Below are 21,613 nucleotides of genomic sequence, written 5' to 3'. Positions count from 1 at the left end.
CATTAGCAATTTCAAAAATATTTCCAATGCTTTTAAAACCACAGTTTCCATGAAAGTAGTATCTGATAATCTTGCCTTTTCCTAGCACTTCTTTTTGTGGGGTAACATCATCTGTCTCTGCATAACTGTTTTTCATATGAAGCATTATCAAGAGACTACAAATTTCAAGTAATTCAACATGCATCAACATTAAACAGCTACTTCAACATGCATCACCCAGACATGGTTTGCTGCTGTCATTTCAGGAAATGTGCCCTAAGAAATGCCCTGCAGCCATCACTGGATTACATTAATGCAGAAAGCAAATAATTGTGAATAGCTTGCAGAAAATCAGAAGTATTGTGATGCAACAAAGGATAAAAAAAATTAAAAAAAATGTTTTTATTTTAAAAATGGCAACAGTTTTATCATACAAAAAGTTTACAGTCAGTTCAAAGTAAATGCAATTCTTTTACGATTTTTTTCAGACCTTCCTTGTTGAAATACTAAACGCTTCAGGTATAAAGTAGTGATTAGACCATACCAGGGCTATATCACTGGATCAAAAAATGTACATTTAGAAAGCACAGTGGTGTGTTTAGCAAATCTTTTTTTTACATCAGTTTGCTTCAGGACATAAAGCAAAAGAAGTGCCATTAAATGTATGAATTGGCAAACCCCAGTTGAAAGAGGTCACATGGCCTGACAAACTCACAGAGTTTTCTCTCCATAGGTAAACAGCAGTCATAAGCCATATTAAAACACCTAAATTATACAAAGTTTTTAGGTTAACTCAATCAAGTGAATGTCATATTTGAAAAGTGTCATACCAGAATAATGTCACACAGTTAACCCTTTTTTGAATTTTGCATATTCCAACTTATTTACTGTAAATATATTTTAATGACAGTAAAATAGTTTACAGAGGATTGAGAGAGTTACAGAGGATACTAATAATATATCTGTAAAACAAATAGGTTTAATTTCCCTAATTCTTCTGAAGATTTAGTCCTAAAATTTCTTAAACCTCTAAAAATAGTATCCTAAGCACATGACATTCACCATGTGCTTGCAATTTTTGGAACTTCTGTCTGGCTGGCACATTTGCAGACATTTCTTTCATAAGACTTGACATTTTTACTCCAGTGATTCTCAATGTGTGAAAAGTTGTGGTGTACTGCAGGATTGGGCAACTATTCTTGCCCATGCTTCCTCCACTACCTGGAATATACTGTACATATCTCTTTCCTAGAATATGCTCACCATCCAACGCACTACAGGCAATATGATTTACCCTAATTAAAAAACCTACAATATACTAATTACATGTTATCAGACACAAGCCAGTGGATGTAAATGCCATATGCCATCTGGAGAGTAGAGGTCCCAGTATACAAAGAAGAGCTTCTGGCTCTTTTGGTTCTGATTATAGTAACATAACTTTGTAATGTGCTGTGTAATGTGGCACTTAAATAACTTCATGATCATTGCAATAGCAGTATTATTAACATTATAGTTACCACCAGTTTATCAACTTAACAATTTTTATGCAATTGCTGAAGCAAACCCTTTACGAATTATATATATGTATAAATTTATTTTGGTTTTATGGTTTTGCATGAGTTTTGTTGTACTTTTGATTATTCTTTAAAATTTTTTTTAGAAAGGTAAAAAGTAATATATAAAAAAAATAATTTTGTCTCACAGACATAAGTGCCAGGATAAATCGAACAGCTGCACAATAAAATTAGTACTTTGTTTTTAAACTAACACAGTTAGTTGCCAGTTTTAAATTTACCACTGATCAAACCAGAAAACAAACGTATTTTTTTTTATTTTTTTAGTTTGAATGCTACATGGGCTCAAAGCCTCAAGCTAAATTTGTACATGCAACTAAAAGAAAAAGAGTCCCTCTTCCTTTAATGATCAGACAGAGAAAATTTATATACAATAGAACCCCGGTTATCCAGAACTCAGGTAACCGGCACCCGACAGTTCCGCTTTCTTGCTCCTGCAGCCCTAGCGAAGCTGTGGTTCTGCATCCAGGAACACATACCACACTACCGCTAGGGCTGTGGGAGCAATCAGGAGACCAGAGCTGACAGAAGAGCATAGCAGAGCTCCTCTGATGGCTCCGCACCGTGATTGGCTGGGAAAAGAGAAGCCCTGATGACAGCTCAAGCATCATCAGGGTTTCCCTTTTCTCAGCCATTCAGCACTGGAGGTGAATAGGGACAAGTCTCCCCATTCAAATCTAGTGCTGAATGGCTGAAAAACCTCAGTTTCATAGTAACCTCAGTTATCCAGAAACTACACTTCCTTGTGCGTGCTGGATAACTAAGGTTCTACTGTATTTTTAATATTTTTCTGATTTCTACATTTTTCCTGGAGACAGGACACTGAAAGCTGTGCTCAAAAAGGCTGCAAGGGAGAAAAGGACCAGGTACCACCACTGCCTACCCTATATTTTCCCCCTTACTGACTTACCATGCACTGTTCAGCACTGTGTCTCAGTATGGAGACAGTTATCATCAAACAGCAGAGCTTTGCTTCCTTCTGATTAAACCTCCAGGAAGGAGAACAGCTGAGACCAGCAGTCAGGGAGGAAGCAATGCCTTGAATATCACACTGCAAATAAACAAATAGGAGGCTGCATGTACAGGAGTGCCTAAGCACTCTCACACAGCACGAAGTGAACTAATATTCTATATGAGGAACTCCGAACAAATATTAGATTTTGTTCAGGGTATTAAATAGGGACAAATAATAATTACAAATGTTTAGGTCTATTTAAAAGTTAAACTCCAGAAAGATGTAAACACACAAGTAAATAAATTTATTTAATATAAACCAAAAATTATTTTACTAGTATAAATATTTTAGGGCAGGATCAGACCTGCCTTTAAATCCCATGCAGCTCCCTGCAGTTGGCTCAATTACTAGCATGACAGAACTGTTTCTTTAAGAACCAGATTCTGCACATTAGTCAGCTGTTGGCAGTGAGCAGTACTAGTATCGCTCACTGCCATTCCTATTTATTCTCTATGGTGTTGCAGGGAGATGCTACAATGTAGCCTCACCAGAGAGGCAGTAGTTAATGCACAGCAATCTCACCGCATGTGAGAACCTAGCCTTAGCTACTTGGCAACTTGAAGGACAGCAATTAAACTGCCGCTACAAGTGGAAGCACATGTACTGACAAGAAATATGCTAGTAAGGAGAGATTACCCCAGGACTGTTCCTGCTACTTCACTCTCCAATGTGACCAAGCAGGAAATATTAAGTGTCTAGTCATTGTATGACAAGGCCGTGTAGATCTCTCAAAGATGCATTAGTCTAGGTAACTAGTAAGCACTAAGGTGTACTTTTAGTTCAGTAGTATTAGAGGTAAGTCATCTATTCCAAGGCCAAATAAGGCCAGGGCAGGAGAGGGGTTTGCAATACATCCAATAAGAAAGGAGATCAATTGAATACCAAAAACTTCTGTATTGCCATAAAATACAAATAATACAAATATGTTTGCGGTTAAGGCGTTAACCCTTTAAGTCCAAGTCGAGTGCCAAATCATTGACACCAGGTCCCAAGTCAAGTCTCAAAAATTCTTCCATGTCGAGTTTGCAAGTCGTACTTATTCAGGATTCTGTAACACCGCCTTCCTCCATCAGAAGAGAAAGCCATGGATATAGAATGCAAAAAAGGTTGTTGGGAGGAAGGCAGTGAAGCTTCTGTAACACTGCCTTCCTCTCTGCATTCCCTGCATTCCAAGTCCACTAAATTTGGCTTTCTCTGCTGACAGCTGAAGGGGAGGAAGGCAGTGAGGCTTCTGTAACACCGCCTTCCTCCCTGCCCGCTTCAGATGTCAGAGGAGTAAGCCGTGGACTTAGAATGCAATGAAGGCTGGAAGGAAGGCAGTGTTACAGAAGGCTCACTGCCTTCCTTCCTTTGGCTGTCAGCAGGGAAAGCCAGAAGTCAAGTCGCAAGTCGAGTTGCAAGTCGCTGGACAAAAACCCCAAGTTGATTCGCAAGTCACTTATTAGGCGACCTAGTCAGGCTCGAGTCCATGTCACGCGACTCGAGTTCCAACCTCTGCCTTTTTGCCCACAGTTTGCCAGTGTTGATCTTGCATATTTGGTAGATGGTATACCATCTGAGGTGTGTTTTTTAAGGGTCTTTAATAAAAGCTATGCATTTGGAAGTGTAAATATTAATTGTATTGCATGTAATTATTGGGCCTGTGAAAAAGATTTGTTCTGATTCCTATTTGGACATACAGGAACTTCTATGCCAGATATCTTCCTTCAGTAGTGGTTTGTAATAGAAAAAATATACCCCCTTTCTTCCTAACTATGAAAGATATGCAATTTCCTACTCTGGAGGGGCATGTAAATTCTCTCCAGTTGTCATATGTCATTAAGTGTTTGGTCTTGTGAAGTTTAAATTGGTCTAAGAGAGAAGCCAGTGGGGATATGTCTGACTGAAATTCAATTTCTTGTGAGCGCCAAGGATTTAGGTTAAGAATAAGCAATTCAAACACTTTTAATCAGGTGGGTAGCAATCTTGATCTTAAAGTCAAATACTTTGGAAGTCTCTAGGCACATTTTAGAATATAAAGGCCATTTTTGGGTTAATAGGCAAAATATTGTCAAAAATGGAATTGGAAGTTGGGCACTGCCATGGAGAAGCTGGGCACCACCATGTACCCCATACAGTGGGGAGAGGATATTTTTATCTGGCTTCAAAGACAGCAGTAACGATACACAAATCCTTCACCTAACATACCTTGGAGCAATGGTAATAAAAAAATGCTTTTGCAAAACAGCATACATTGGCACTTATTTATTATAAGAATTGATTTTTGCTCTTATACAATTAGCCTAGTTCACATACAGCAGCAGCATCTCAAACTGATTATTTTCAGTTTGAAGAAAACTGTTTTTCTGGTAGATTTAGCAGCAACACATGCTTGTTCATCAAACGGTCTGGGATCATCTTTTAATGGCAGATTTAAATTGGCCAGTAATTGTGATTGCCCCGGTTCAAAGGTGTCCTGCCACCAGCTAATTTCTTTCAAACGTCTATGAAGAATTAAGAGGCTGCAGATGATGATAGTACGGCAGTGTAAAAAAAGCCATAATCAAGACATTTTAGATTTAGATAGCAAGGCTAGGCCTACATTTACCATAGGCAGATGACATAGGCTGAGGCTTTACTGCAAGAATTAGGATATCGGAAAGAATTCAGCATGTAAAGGTAAAATAATACTAACCATAAACAGTACAGACAGGTGTTTTACTACAAGAATTAAAGGGCCAGAGATTATACAGCACTATAAAATAGGCCAGAAGCAAGTTTTAAGCAGTGATTTTAGGCCTAACTGGTGTTAGGATGTATAGGGCTTGGGGTGCGGTGCATATAAGTCATATAACAATGTAGGAACATGTAAAACATAAAACCAAGTGTTACTAAAGTAAACATTATCAACTATTTTTGTAATTTTAGTAAACATTAATACCATGATAATCTTAAAACTATACATCTACTTCATGGGAAGATGAAGAGAATGTCATTGATGTCAAGAGTCTATTCACACAATTGTGTTAAGGAAGACCTAACCTAACATTTTTACTTTACATAAAAGAGTAGACAAAATTGTTTTTCCTTTTTTTCCTGCAACACCCTTTTTTAAAAAAAAAATTAAAAAAGTGAAGCCCCTCCCCTTCTGTCTTGATTAATACATTACAAGCCATTTATAAATGTATCAACTTTTTCAAAGTCTATCAAAAAAGAAAAAAACTGTGCATTCTGCATTACAAACTATTTTTGTGTTACTTAGTGCTCACATCTTTTAGCAGGGAAGAATCAATTCTCATAAAACTGGTTAACATAAAAACAAGCTAAAAGAGAAGTCCTTTAAACTTACAATAGTGTCCATATTATAGACAATTTAGACTGAGCTTGAAACCTCTTCAATTCACCACATTAGTTGATCCCAAAGCAATCTTAAGTTTTTGTCTGAAAGCATTAAGTCTTTCCTTGTGAGCGGGCCATTGTAGAATGCAGCGGGACTTGAACATCCCTCTTCTCAGGTTTATACTGTGATTTAATTTGTAATCTGGAATATCTTCAATAAACAAAAGAATGATGGAATCACGACTCTGCTCAATGGCTTGCTGGATAGCCTGATATATCTTGAACCTTTCAGAAACAAAACAATATGTATTAGAAATCAATCTAACAATAACAATAGGATTTAACCTTAAAAACAATAACATTTAACCTTAAAGCACAAAAATATAGGGTGACAAAATGTGTTAGTTGCTTGTTAAAGCAAATGTACAAAAAGGTGTAGATTTAGTATAGGAACAGCACTTTCAGTAGAAGTGCAATGAATGTTTTTGAAAGTGGACTTAATGTCACATGACTGCATTTTCTCTTTCCCTCGGTCAATATTAATGTGAATATGATTAAAACGAAATATAGTCCCCTCTAGTGACCCGAAGGTTATCAAAAGAAAACAGTTAGAGCTGTGAGGTACCAAGAAGATCAACATTCCCAAAATTGTAATTTTAATGTTTTTTTTATGTAGTCTTGGGACAATTCATATTTACAGTGCAGTGTTCAGCAGCATTTGGTGGAGTGAGGGGAAATATATACTTTCAGACACAGCGTACTTAAAAAGTGTAATTCTATAGTCTGAAAAGTATGACCCCATGTGACTGTTTTTATTTCCTAAAATAGAGCATTTACTATATTTCTATTCTTTTAGGACATAATCTTCCTGTAGTTCAATAAACCAAAATTCCTACAATCCCATGTCATTGTCATGTACACAGTTAATTTAGAGATTTAATGAAGCAGTCTATTCTTTTCACCTTTTTGTAAGATTAATAGAGAACATTTGGTAAGCTTCATCAAAAATTAATTTAGCATTCCACTTTTAAGTAGGGTGAAAATGTATCAAGTCACGGGTTGCCATACATACCGTTTACACCATTTGTCCATCAACAAATGGTTAGATATAACAAAAATAATTTTTCTGCTTCTTCTGATGCTGTTGACTATTAATGTTGGAATTGGTAAACCAGCATCAAAGTCCCTTTCCTCAAAGCAAAAGTTAAGCTGACAAGTAGTATCTTCTTCAAGTGGAAGCAGATATCTGTCAACCCACTCATTGTCTTTGTTGGCGTGAATGATATAGGCGTCATAATCAAAAGTTTGGTCACCTGGATCAATTACTCTAAAACCAAGAATTGTGTTGACCACAACATTCCAGTAAAACTGTATTCTCCAGCTTTGAAAATGTAGGAACAATACCAAAAACAGTAAGCAGCTTGTAATAGAGAAGGTAAATATAAAAAATGCTTTAAAAGGAGCAGTGTCCTTACAGGGAGCACTATCAAATTTCTGCACAAAAATGCCATGGTAGTTATTAGGTGTATTACAAACATATTGGGTGTCCTGTCCTAAAACAGTTATGTTTGTTGTATTGAGCCAGTTGGAAAACCATGCTATGCTTTCGCAGGTACAGTCAAAGGGGTTTTGACCCAGATTTAAAATTTGAAGGTTTTTGAAAACATTTTTGAATGTATTTGGCTCAACTGATGTAATCAGGTTTTTATGAAGATCCAGTGACTCAAGTGAGTTTTGATCTTCAAATAGAGATGGTGGCAGTAAATAGAGATTATTTTCTCCCAAATTCAGGAAGTTCAACTTAGAAAGTCCTTTGAAAGCATTTGTGGGAATCTCATCAAACCCATTGGACAGTAAGTCAAGTATTTCCAAGTTTTGAAGACCTTTCAGAAACAAAACAGGTCCTCCAGGATTAGCTTTTTTCCATAGACGAGCAAGGTTGTTATGTTGTAGATTGAGAATTCGAAGGTTATGAAGATCAGCAAAAAAATCTTCTCCCATGTTAGCAATATTATTGTTCCCAAGATCCAAAAGTGTGAGGTTCTTTAAGTTTGAGAAGGGAGATCTGCTCTCGGCTTTAAATGTCAATGCTGTTTTTCTAAGGTTCAGCTTTTCAAGGGTTGGAACAAAACAAAATGAAGTGCTTGTTAAGGCTAAATGATTATTGTAAGAAAGATAAATCATTTTAATGTTGTGAAGACCTATAAACTCATAGCCATTTAGGTTTTGCTGGATCCTATTTAGACCTAAATCAAGTATCTGAAGTTGTTGCAGAGAAGAAAATACCCCATATTCCAGTGAAGATATGCTGGTCTTTGTAAGATTCAGAAACAATAATGGAGATTTTGAGAGTGATAAAAATGTCCTGTTGGTAAATGTCTTAAATGAGCATTCACTCAAACTCAAATCTTTCAAACTTGTCAAACCTGTAAATGTGAATTCTGTAAAGTCGATATTTTTATTTCTTTCCATATTCAGGTTCTCAAGGTTTTGGAGCGACTTAAAGGACATGTCATCAATTTTTGGGTCTTTAAAACTACTAAAAAACTTCTGTAAGTTCAAGGATTTAAGACTTGACAACCCTTTAAATGCCCGTGAGCTTAAATGACTGACTTGATTTTCCTCCAGGTTGAGAAATGTTAAAGAGTTCAGATAAATGAAGGAGTCATCATCAATTTGGATTAAGCTGTTCTTTGATATATCCAGAAAAGCAAGAGGTGTTGAAGCAAGGCCTTTAAAAGTCCCATTGTGTATCTTTGATAGTTGAGAATTGAGTAGAATGAGAGTTTTAACCTTTGTTGCAGCCAGTTCTGTGCAAAGTCGTTCTGTCAAATTAGGACCAAGTGTCATATTAGCCATTATAAGTGTGTTTAGGTTATTCAGTGGTTGAAAACACCCTGGATAAATCTGCAAAATACAAATAGATTTTAACTGTTTCATATAAAGGAGCCTGCAAAGTGATTTATGATTTAAGCCTTTAAATTAACTTCATGATAATGACTCTAAATTCACACCTACTTTAAATGTATATGAATTCAAATGTAAATAAAGTAAGCCTATACAGAAGATCATAGATTGGTTTATTGCCAGCCAATGGAAACATGTAATCAAACAGAAACACAAAGGGGATGCTTTTCTGAAATATTTTAGGCTGGTAACTTAGCAATGTGAATTACCATTCTGCAAAGCATAATTCACATACTTGGTGGTGAAAAAATAATTTGCAAAGATTACACAATCACAAGAAGCACTTGCTGGCTGCTTGACACATGTTAATTTACAAACCATGCTTGAAATGCTTTCACCCCCAAATTGATAAAAAAAAAATTATGAAATACTGTGTAGGGTTCCCCTATAATAGTGAAACAAAACCCTTTCTCAGGCATTAAATGCAAGTATTAATGAGAAATAAACCAGCACAGACACCCAACACACCCAGAATTGTCAGATACATAGGATTCATACTAAATCCTAAATCCTACATATTTTGACAAATTTTGTTATCGCTATTAATAATTTCTTTAGCAAATGTATATGGATATGTTTTTCTCTCTTTATCTTATGTTCCCTCCACAGTTCTTCTCCCGCTTACCCACTTTGACCTGGTAAAAAAGTACTCCCCCAGCCGCTCTCTCCGCTCCTCCAGTGACCTACTACTGACTTCTTCACTCATAACCTTATCACACGCACGGCTCCAAGACTTTTCTAGAGCTGCCCCAACTCTCTGGAATGGTCTTCCTCATCCTATTCAACTTGCTCATATTTTCTGTTAATTTAAAAGAGTGCTCAATACCCATTTTTTTATACTTGTCTACCCATCATCTTCTGTCTTTTAAAAACGTCACTACTTCTCACCACTACATATCTCCCATCCTTTTGTGTGCTAATTCCCCTACCTGCTAGATTGTAAGCTCTTCGGGGCAGGGTCCTCTCCTCCTGTGTCACTGTCTGTATTTGTCTGTCATTTGCAACCCCTATTTAATGTACAGCGCTGCGTAATATGTTGGTGCTATATAAATCCTGTTTAATATTAATATTGTTAATAATAATGTTCAATTTGTCAATAACGATCCTAATTTCATCCACAAAAAATGAATATGCAAATTAGACTATGGTGCAAATGTCAAATACATATGCCTGCTGTACCTATGCCAGGAAGTATTCTTGACATAAAAAGTGGAAGTCTTATATATTGAGGAACTGTGACCTTCCCCAGTTTTACTAGCTAGAGAGAGACAAGACTTGAAAACTAAAATACTTTTTGATTAAGAGCAAAGGTTTCAGTTGCATTTGCAAGTAAATGTGGAAGTAACATACCACCTGCTTTCACAAACCGAGCTTCCTATATTTACATGTAGCATCAATAGGACACAATATACAGAGAAATGTATTTTTAACTCTCCAGCATCAGCCAAAGACTAACATAAGAATGCATTTCCATCATCTTTTCACTAAACAGGTCTAAAACACTTGACTTCTATTTTGCCCTAACATGAAACATCCCACATGCACTACAAAATAATTTAGGCCAGTAACATCACATTGCAGAAAGTTAATATTCCTTGTTTTCCCTAATAATGCAGATTTAGTTGTAATAGTAAGCTTAATTCCAAAGTTCAGCAAAAAAAAAAAACAAAAAAAAAAACAATTTCCCCTGCACATTCAGGATGGTCCCTGCAGCAGATAAGCCTGTGTTGCAATGCAGAATTTTTTTTGTTTTTTTATTTCCAGTCCTATCAGCTTACATGGTTGTTTTAATTCAGCCTGGTACTTTTACTATCCCCCTCATAACCCCTTCAAATAACCTCTGCTGCGGCCACGCCAGGGAGAACCATATTTGGGGTTAAAGCTGGGCAGCTCCTTACCAGGCATCATTTTTTTGTGCACCTGCAACCACCCCTCCTTATCAACAAAACCCTCTGCACTGCTACCATTGCAGCTGTCCCCCATCCTTTTCCCCCCATACCACACCTGCACACCACCTTCACTCCCCTTCAAAGGAACTGGCATACTTCTGATAATATATATACCTATATAAATATATATATATATATAAATATATAATGCTTGTTCTTGGAACATACTGAAGCACGCTTTATATTTCTACAGAACAGTACAGAGTTCAGAGCAGAGCAGTTATTGCCCTATAGGAGAGCTTTCTATAGTGCAGAAATGTCAGCTACGTGCAGGTAAACATACCTTTACATTCATTCTTTACACCAGCGGTCACCAACCGGTGGTCCGCAAGACAATTTTGGTGGTCTGTGGCTCTGGCTGGTGCACCCATCGCAGGCTCAGGGGGGTATGCTGGGTGTATCTCCGGACACAACCCACTCACTCTTCCATTACAGGCTCAGACTTGCGATGGGAGAGTAAACGGGTTCTGCCATCATGACGTCACTCTTGGGGGAAGTTTCTACCCCTTTAAGTGACACACGGTTCCCCACGCATGCACGGTCCGGAGGCTGTGCATTCATTGGTCTGTAGGTCGGAAAAGGTTGGCGACCACTGATTAATACTATCATTACTATTCTAAAATGACTTATGTTTTACATATTCAATCCTAATTTTTCATGTTACTGCCTTTTTATGGACATCTATTTTAAAGCTAACTGCCTGTGTATGACACTTCATCCACAGAGCTTCCTTTCAGACAGCTGTCTTTAGCTTTGTGACAGGTCCCCTTTGAGACCAAGAAAAATAGGAAGTATATTAAGCACATAAATTATAAAAGTCCGATGGCTGCCCCCATATAATAAAAACCTCTCACCTCTCGGATGGGATTAGATGAGAGATCAAGCTTCTGTACAGAGTTGTTTCCAAGAAATGCCAAAGCTTCTTTCTTTAGTTCATTGATTAAGTTATGAGAAAATAAAAGTTCTGTAAGATCTATTAACTGTTCTGTATCTCCTAAGGTCATAGATGTCATCTTGTTGTGAGACATATCAAGCTTTTTTAAATTCTGTAGGCAAAAAATAAAAACATATATTAGGCTAGTTTCTTAACAGGCAATCAGGTTTTCAGATTATTAAGTCTATATACTTTATATTTTTAAAGATATAGATGTTTTTGTAGGGCCCATTCATGTCCGCACTGCATTTTAAAGCATAAACAAATATTCATTTTAAAATAACAGCCAACGCATCACAATACATGGGAAAGGTGATAACCACCCTTTTTCCTGACACAGCATGCTACAGCTGTGTGCGTTGGAATGATCATCTCAGCCATGTGTAATAAAATGTTTTCTTAACTGAATATTACATCATCACAACAAAGTAAATGGGCCCTGGGAACCTGTGTTTAGACTGGCAGTACCTGTGCTGATGTTTGCAAGTGGCTGCAAAAGCCTAGCAGACTAACTGCTTAAAATGCTTGCATAAGTGCTGACAAGTTGTGCCACTTCAAGTCTTTGGGAGCATTTGGGGCCACAAACCACCGCTGGATGCTGCATGCTAAAAAAGAACATGAAGCAAAGATGCCACCACAAACAAAATAAAAAAATGACCCATTTGATTCAATGTTAACTGTCTAAACATGGCCTTACAATAAAGAATGGTTAAAACCTCTGCAAGGTCTTCTGTTTGTGCCCCATTGGAAATGTCACACTTCTTGTTTTGGTGACATAACTAGAAGAGGAAATGTCACTAAAGTGAGGGGAAATCCCTTCTGAAGCTGTGTACAGAAAATAGATTTTGCTTGCTCTAGAACAGTGTTTTTACCCAGGGTTCCGTGGAACCTTACTGTTCCTCCAGAGTTTGTTAGGGGCAATTCCTTGAGCAATTTTTGACTTGCGGGTCAGTTTAGGTGACACCAATGATCTGTAAGGGTTATATTGCCGCTAGCAAGCAATGTAAGAGGCATTCTTCCTACTGACCACCACAATAATATACTGTTGTGGGTATAGTAATTATATTAGTGGTTCCCCAAAGACCTGAAAGTTATTCCAAGGGTTCCCCCATGTTAAAAAGATGGAGAAATGCTTCCCTACAATAAAGTCTGTGATAGTTTCAGCTGCAAATCTAACAGTACAGCTGTTCCGAGATGCTGGGCCACTAGAAAATTGAAATGAACAACCACTGTTGCTTTGTAGCAGGAAAGTTGCAGCAGGAGCATCTCTCCCTCCTCTTCCCCTCTCTATGGAACAGAACAGGGTCATCTGTAAGGCACCTGTTGCTTCTACTATCACCGAAAGCAATCACTAGCAATTGTTTAGTGACAAATATTGAGAGTCTGTAAAGAGCTTTGGACATCTATTACTATGTTCACATGAAAAAATATTTTTTTCAAGTGACAACTGTAAAAAAAAAACTTTTTACATCACTGGATAATTCTCCCATTGGTGGCATAGACAGCAAAAAATAATGTTGGAAGTTGTAACCCATTCTGACAAAATCCAAAGCAAAAATGATTTGTAATAAAACATACCTGCAGGTTAATAAAGGGGTTTCCAGTGATTTCTCTTATTCCATTGGAATTCAGGTGTAATTCAGTAAGGTTTGTGCAGAAGAAGAAGGCTTTCTCTAAAATCTTGGTAAACTCATTATGCTGTAGGTTGAGAATTTTCAGCAAAGGCAGCTGTTCACATAATGCTGGCTCATAGATATGCAGAGTGTTATAGCCAACATCCAGATGTTCAAGCTGATCATATCTGGAGAGATTGGCTGCAGGTAATTGTTTTAGGCGATTGTGGGACAGATCTAAAATTGTAATATTAACAGGGAGGTCGGGAGGTATTGAGAACAACTCCAAATGGCTGCAGTCAGCTTTTTCTTCAATTACCTTGCAGCGATGTGCAGTACAGACAGGGAATAGACTTATTGCATTCAAGGACAATAATATATATAGCCAGGTACAATATGGCATTTTCATTTTATTTCTGTAAAACAAAACTTTAGTTGATCATTATAACAAGAAAGAATGTTTCAAAAAACAAATGTTTACTAATGACTGTCTATGGCCTCTTCTAGGAAAAAAAACGAACAGTCAGTAAATTAATGTATAAAGCTATTTTATATATATTATGGAGCTAAAAACCAACTTCTTGTTGAATAATCAAAAATCAGGCATCGACAAGCAGGTCCCATGACTAGTGTTGTTCGAATATCTCACTATTCAATTCGACAGCTATCCGATCGAATAGAGAGATATTGTTCAGGTGATGGAATGCCGAATTCGAACACCATTGAAGTCAATGGTGGGAGAATTAGGGCTATTTTTAGAAATTGTGAAGAACTGCAAGAGCAATCAGGGGAGCAGAGCTGACAGCTCTGCTCCACTGATTGCTCTTGCAGCCCTTTACTAGTTGTATGTGTTCTTGGATGGAGTTTCTCTATCCAAGAACACAGGGAGTCCTGTGTTCCTGGTTAGAGAAACTCTATCCAGAAATAGGAATAATGCTCCCTGATTGGCTGAGGTAAGCTTTCCTCAGCCAATCAAAGAGCACTAGAGGTTTAAATGGGGGGACTTGGCTGCATTCATTGAGAAGATTCCCGGGGCACTAGAGGCTAAATGGGGACAAGTTTCCCCATTCATTCACCTCTAGTGCTCGCTGATTGGCTAGGGAAAGGAAAATCGTGATGACGCTTGAGCTGTAATCAGGGTTTACCTTTCCTCAGCCAATCACAAAACACTAGAAGTGATGAATGGGGAAACTTGTCCTCATTTAACCTCTAGTGCCCGGGGATCCCACACTGACAGGAGGATTCCCACGGCTGTGCAGCTGTGGGAATCATCCTGTCATTGTGGGATAACCTGTAAAAAAATAAAAGTTAGTTACACAAATCACACACATTCAATAAATTACTTTAACATTCATTTTTTTAACACATTTCTTTACATACGAATTTGCGCCATCAAATGCCATATTTTTTAGGTGGGGTCTATCCGAATTCGAACAGCCATATTCGGGTCGAATATAAGGACAACCCAAATTCGAACACCACCACTACCATGACCCATACCAAATCAGTTCATCAGGTGACATCTGCTAATACGAAGGAATGTTGATGTCTGTGAAGGTTCTTATTTGTGCAATACATTATATAGATAGTAGATATTAGTCACATTCAACTGGACCTGTTTTTGTGATGTTGAAGACCTTTCACATCTTTCCAAGCTGCTATATCAGTTCTACCAGTGTAGGAAATACACCTCCCCATTTATATCCACACAGCACATATACAATCACCATGGAATGTGATGTTGTGGATCTTGATTTTTCAAGACCAAGAGGTGTGAAACGTATTGAACTACTCTATTTTATTATGATGATCTCATCCTTGGTGTTGCATTGGTGTTTAGGCTTTAAATTACATGGATGAAGGTGTTAATTGTTTACAAAACATTGGGGTAGAGATATTGGGCCTGATGGAGAAGACACACTTTCATCAGTGAACCTGGCCAATCCAGCAAACAATAGATTTTTTAAAAAGGTATTTGCTATTTGTTAGCAAATGTTTTCAATCCTGCACCAGATCCACTTCAGGTTTTCTGGATCACCCAGGTTCACTGATGAAAGGTAATGATCTTAATCTAATTATCCAAAAATCTAAAAACACATTAGGATTAATTCTAATTATTTTAATGAAACACAACATACATGACATTTCATCACTGCCAAAGCTCAGCCATTGTAAAGCTTTGCGAAGAACTCCTGGCCAGGAGGCTGACACTCTACCCTATTGACCAGCCTGTAATTGCCAGGTAAACTAGTAGAGTTTATGCTTGCTGTTCTCCCTTGCACAAATCCACCCAACACACTCCCACATAGGTTTAATTTTCAAAAAAAAGAACATTCCTGATTAATTGATTCATAGGCTTATTTGATACAGATTTAGAATGTCTCATTTGTTAAAAGAATTTTTAAAATCTTTTCAAATCTAACATCCAATTTAATAAAACTATCGACCACTGTAAGGCCCAACTCTAACTCCTTACAGCAGGAGTGTTTGGTGTTGTGGAGTGTTTTACACTTATCTAAGTCCACTTCCCAGGCTTATTATGGATGCTCACAGTGGCCTATTCCTTTGGGCTGACATCATTGCCTGTGGACACTGTTTTGGGTTTTGAGAGATCCCCGGCAATTGACAGCCAGAAATGAACGTCCGCATCATGCATGAAATGATGTGAATACCCAAAAAAGCATCCCCCTACTGTGCACAGAAGAAGACACAAGACCTGGGACTGTAACATTACATAACATTACAACATTAGGGCCAGCAAACAATGTTTGTGTATGCATGTCAGCAGGGAAGTGGGGAGTGGATTCTGTAGCTTTATATTGTGGCTCGGGGAAAAAAAAATATTCTAAAAGCGGTAACCCCAAGCCACACTCAGGGTAGCTAAAAACATAAAAAAAAAAAACACTAACCTGGTCCCATCGGCGTCCTGCCAGTCCTCTGGCTGCGTCCTGTTCCTTCGATCTTCAGTTGGCAAGTGCACTGATGTTCCCCGAGAGTTCGGTGATGTCGATGCGGGCGGGAAAGTCAAATTATTTTGTATTGGATTCAAAACAAAATAACTGTATTGAAAGCAATATAAAGTAATCATTATAATATATATATATATATATATATATATAATTATATTATATATAATATATGCTACTGTACAGTTATATTACAGCTTTCAGTATTTTATGCACCCTTGTTTTAACAGATTTAAAGTTTTTTTTATTTAAAGTTTATTATTAAAATCAATAAATATTGGACATGTTTTGGTGAGTTATGCCTAAGAATAATAGTCTACAATGTAAAATAAATTTCAATGCAAAACAATGTACTGTTTTGGCGTAAAAATACAAACAGAATTAAAACGCCATGGGGGATAAAAAACCCTAATTGTTTAAAAGCTAATACATAGAAGAATACCATCCATAAAATAGTAAATGTGACAAACACTAAATATTCACCAAAATGCCTGCATGTATATTGAATTACAGTGAAAGTTTAGTACACGTCACCTTTGTTACTTTTTAAAATATGCCTCTATGTTTTGTGAAATGAGTATAATTCCTTATTCTTCACATGACTTATATTTCCAGTACATTCTTTCACTGTGACCCATGCTGAACATGAAAACATGCCATTTTTATCCCTGTCACCCAGATGTAGCAGCATTTACAAGTAAGATCATGAAGTCTGCATTCATTCTCTGTACCTCTCCTGTGTTTTGTCTTCCAAGAATAGATTGACCGGCTAATGGTGCTTCTGCATATCCAAGACAAGCCTGTGTAAGCAAGAAAAGCAAGACTGGATAGTTCATAGTAATCACAGAGATCTGTAAAAACAACAAGCTAATATAGAATGTATAGACTATGCACTTTTGTGCAGACTTACACACAGCTCCTGGATGCCAGGGGTTCAGTATTAATAATAAATCTGAAGCATGCAAAACCTTAAAATATAAACAGAAGTAAGCATGTAGAGAAGAGAGAAGGTGGAGCTGCAAGAGTGTCTGAGTCAGGCTCCAGTCACTCCCTCAGGCCCAGGGAGGGGCCACACACAGCCCTTGTATCTGTACAGGGTGCATGACAGGTGCTTGGCAACTAATGGCAGTCAAAGGAAAATTTTTATTTTATCTACAGCTGTCATAAAGATTGCAAACTCAAGTTACAAGATATTAAAAAAACACACTAACAGGTTTATTCAGTAAGAAAGTGCAAAAAGAAATCAGCATTTGTATAATAATCTATCCACGTGTGAAAATAAATACAAAACAGTTTCATCTCCACGTTAACCTTTGCCATGTTAACAATTGTGCTTTCAGTGCCGCATTTTTAAATATTGAAAACAAAAATGTTTTTTTCCTTAAACAAATAACCTGTAGGTAATATGGGTGGTAGGTGTAAGAGATGGGATAGCTAACAGTAGGCCTCTGTACAGAACTGGCTTGGGGCCCCTTGTGGCTGAGTACTGTCCCAGGTCCCTTGTGCATTGGCACACTTTGCTCCTCATCATGTCTGCACCGATAGTGCTGAAATTTTTCACTTCACACCAGGGGTGTAGTCGTAATAAAAGAAGAGGGGGAACGGTACTAACCATGACGTGCCTGCCCCACTACACCCCTGCCTTGGTGTTACTCAAAGGGGAAGGGCGACATCCTGATACCAGAACCCACTCCCCCATCGCAGGACAACCAGCCCACCGCCCTGAGCTGGCAATTCCATACGGGAGACATGGTCCGTGTCTCTGGCCAGTGCACCCCCCCCCCAATCGGGGTCCTTCTCCTGACCTTGCGGGGGGTCGGACTGGCCAGAGCCATGGACCACCAAAGAATTCTATACAAAATAAGAGTGGGCATGCGTGCCCATTCCCAAAGAAGTGAGGGCAAGGTGTTCCCACCCATGCCTGCCCCACTACAACTGTGCGTGACACTTAAATTATTGTAAGGCCCACAAACACAGTACAATCCCTTTATATTTTATTCTGTAAAATATAGAGGATGAGGTTATGTCTTGTAAGCAGATGCCAAATATAAAAAGCTTCCAAACTGTGCATGCCTGTGAAGGAGCAAAAAAACTATGATACCCTTAAGCATGGATCGGCAAAGTTTAATGGCCACTAGGCCATTTATGGGGTGGGCGGGAGCACACTAGGCAACCCGCCCTTATGGCTCCGCCCACCACCTGGGAACACCCCCTAAATTGAAATCCCTCTCCTCTGTATGCATTGCAGAGGAGAGGGATTTCCCTTCAGGGAGCTTTCCCTATTTACCGTGGTGGTGGAAGTATTAATGCCGGCCGCAGTATATAGGGGACCAACTGCAAGGAGGTGGCACCGGAGCTCCGGTAGTTCCTCCGCTGTGCTCCAGCAGCTCTGGCAGCTCCTAACGCCCCCTGGCCCCCTCTGGAGCCAATCGGCATTAGGCCAGATCGACCAGGGGGCGTTAGGCTGGAACGAACTACCAGCTAGGCCGTATCTGGCCTAAAGGCCGGAGTTTGCCAAACCCTTCCCCAAAGTGTACACAGGCATGCCTAGAAGTCCCTGCAGATCATTAATTTGAAGTTAACCATAAAAATAGTTTGTGTTTTTATTGTGCATGAACACTGAAGCCTAAAATGCAGATGGTTGCTTTTTATTTGGCTTGTGTTAACTTTTTTATATGTTTGATTAAACTTTAATTTGTGGAAGTGGAATTCCAGACAAAAAGTTAAATCTCTCTTTGCCTTCTATGTAAGTTGTCAAATCACTTATTAGGCATTGGTTTTATTTCTGTGTGTATATTTGTAATTTATTATATAGTGAAATTTATTCCTACCTAGTGTGCTATACACCACGGTACCTGGAAAAGCCATGATGTAAACAAGATACTACATCTCCACCCTACTACAAACATTTACAGTCACATGTCACATGTTATAATATAGCTATAAAAGTATAACCCCCCCCCCCCCCCCCTCTTCTATGTGTCATATTTGGAATTATTTGGAATTTAAAATTATTTTCTTTTAGATTTTAGACCACCAAACTCCTTGTACATGCTCTTATCATCTCTCGTCTGGACTACTGTAACATCCTCCTCTCTGATATTCCACTAACCTGACTCTCTCCTCTACAATCTATCATGAATGCTGCAGCCAGACTCATCCATCCTTCCCTCCGCTCCTCTTCCGCTGCATCTCTTTGTAGTTCTCTCCATTGGCTTCCATTTCACCTTAGAATCAAATTTAAGCTCCTGTGCTTTGCCTTCAAATCTCCACAGAGTTATTGTCCCACTTACATTTCTGACTTGGTAAAAAAATACTCCCCCTGACGCTCTCTCCGCTCCTTCAATGACCTCCTAATGACTTCCTCACTCATAACCTCATCACACGCACAGATACAAGACTTCTCTAGAGCTGCCCCAACTCTCTGGAATGGTCTTCCTCGTCCTATTCGGCTTGCTCCTACTTTCTGCTCATTTAAAAGAGCGCTCAAAACCCATTTTTTCAAACTTGCCTACCCATCTTCTTCTGTCTTTTGAAACCATCACTTCTTCCCCACTACATATCTCCCATCCTTTTGTGTTTGTAAATTCCCTCACCCACTAGATTGTAAGCTCTTCGGGGCAGGGTCCTCTCCTCCTGTATCACCGTCTGTATTAGTCTGTCATTTGCAATCCCTATGTAATGTACAGCATTGCGTAATATGTTGGCACTATATAAATCCTGTTATTATTATTATTATTATTATTAATAATAATAATAATAGATGTTGTACTACATTTTATCTTTATTTAGTCTTGTACTGTTTTATTTTGCATGCTCAATTAAAAAGATTTTTTCAAAATACAATTTAATCTATATTGTTGTAGTGGATTGGAAATAAAATATTTTTGGCAAAGCCAAGGAGGTTAAAGATGTTACATTGGAAGTTAGCTAGTGATATGATATGAATAAATCTGTGTGTATCAATGTATTCTTTTAAGAACTGAACTGAAATATCAGCTAGTAATCAGTTCCAGACCTACCCTTAAATCCTGATCCTATTTGAAAGTAATGGAGTACTTAGCCCAAATTTTAGCTGCATATTGCAACCACAATTTTTTTCTTTATTACAAATGGTTCTGTGTGCCCACATTTAATACATAAACTTGTAGATGTACAGTGAAGTAAATCGATGCATACCATGTCCGATAGCTTTAAACTGAGCATGATTGAAAATCCTGTTTATGGTTATTTCCAGCTGTATTACGTTGGTTTGCATATTAGCTTTATGAGGAAACCATATGGCAGTTTCATTGTTTATTGCTCATTTGAGGATAGCCTGATGGCCAAAGGACATAGAACTTACACTTCTGGCTGGCTACAAATGCATCTGTCTCACTGAGTTTAAAACTAAATGCCAGAAAGATACGAAAGACACGAAATATTGTAACTAATGTATTGTACAACATTCCAAGTCCAAATGTATAATGAGAATGTTAATTACCTGTGCATCAGGGAATTTTAAATGTGCAGCTAGGTGTGTTCCTAGTTCTCCAAGCCACTATCAATTGAAAAAAAACTCAAACCACAACTGCACCCACACACTTCTCCACTGACAACTACTGCATCCCCACACTATAACTATGCATACAACATACTTCTGACAACCACTTTACCTTACACACTGCTCACTGTCATTGCACTCATACATGCTTTCCCAATGACCACAACTGCACCAAAATGACCACCACTGCACCCATGCACTTCTCTACTGATCACCACTGCACCTACCCAATTCTTTACTGACCACCACTTTACCCACATAATTCTCAACTGCACCCACACACTTCCCCACTGACCACTACTGCACCCACTTACCTCTCAACTGCACCCACACACTTTTCCACTTTACCAACATGCACTTCTCCAATTAATGCCTCTGTAGCTATGCATACAACATACTTCTGATCACCACTTTACTATACACACTTCTCTGCTTTCCCAATGACAAGCACTGCACCAAAATGCATTTCTTTACAGCACTGACCACCACTCCACCCAAGCATTATTGCACTGACCACCACTGCACTCTAGCACCTTTTCCCTGCTTGTTGCCAAAGTATTGGTGCACCACACACCATGTTTAGCTGTGATTTAAAATTTAATCCCCCAGACCTCCATCCTTACCTGTAAAATAGAAACAGATTAACTAGTCCAATATGGAAAATATTCATACACTGTGTAAGTAGAACATATCTTGATGTATGATTTAACTTCTACAGCTCCATCGTGTGGAATAAAGTGGCAGTGCATAGG

General features: G+C 38.2%; 1 protein-coding gene across 5 annotated transcripts in view; it reads right to left on the bottom strand.

The window, feature by feature from the left end:
• Positions 1 to 21,613, bottom strand: part of TLR3 (toll like receptor 3) — a 71,896-nt gene that overhangs the window by 5,188 nt on the left and 45,095 nt on the right. For 2 of the 5 annotated variants that reach the window (XM_072406147.1, XM_072406148.1), the window contains 5 exons: positions 17,050 to 17,118; positions 13,318 to 13,768; positions 11,660 to 11,851; positions 6,962 to 8,796; positions 362 to 6,174 (listed from right to left, as the gene is read on the bottom strand). In XM_072406147.1, coding sequence (XP_072262248.1) covers positions 5,946 to 6,174; positions 6,962 to 8,796; positions 11,660 to 11,851; positions 13,318 to 13,761 — 2,700 coding nt within the window. In that variant the 5' untranslated portion in view covers positions 13,762 to 13,768; positions 17,050 to 17,118 and the 3' untranslated portion in view covers positions 362 to 5,945. Of the gene's footprint in view, positions 1 to 361; positions 6,175 to 6,961; positions 8,797 to 11,659; positions 11,852 to 13,317; positions 16,412 to 17,049; positions 17,119 to 17,228; positions 17,743 to 21,613 lie in introns of those variants that run through there. The other 3 variants (XM_072406149.1, XR_011919963.1, XM_072406150.1) reach the window with 3 other exon arrangements.

This window comes from Pyxicephalus adspersus, chromosome 3 (assembly GCF_032062135.1).
Source record: "Pyxicephalus adspersus chromosome 3, UCB_Pads_2.0, whole genome shotgun sequence".
In the NCBI taxonomy this organism is placed as follows: domain Eukaryota; kingdom Metazoa; phylum Chordata; class Amphibia; order Anura; family Pyxicephalidae; genus Pyxicephalus; species Pyxicephalus adspersus.
The sequence above is the reverse complement of the archived record's forward strand: the minus strand, read 5'-3'. Positions and strand labels throughout refer to the sequence as shown.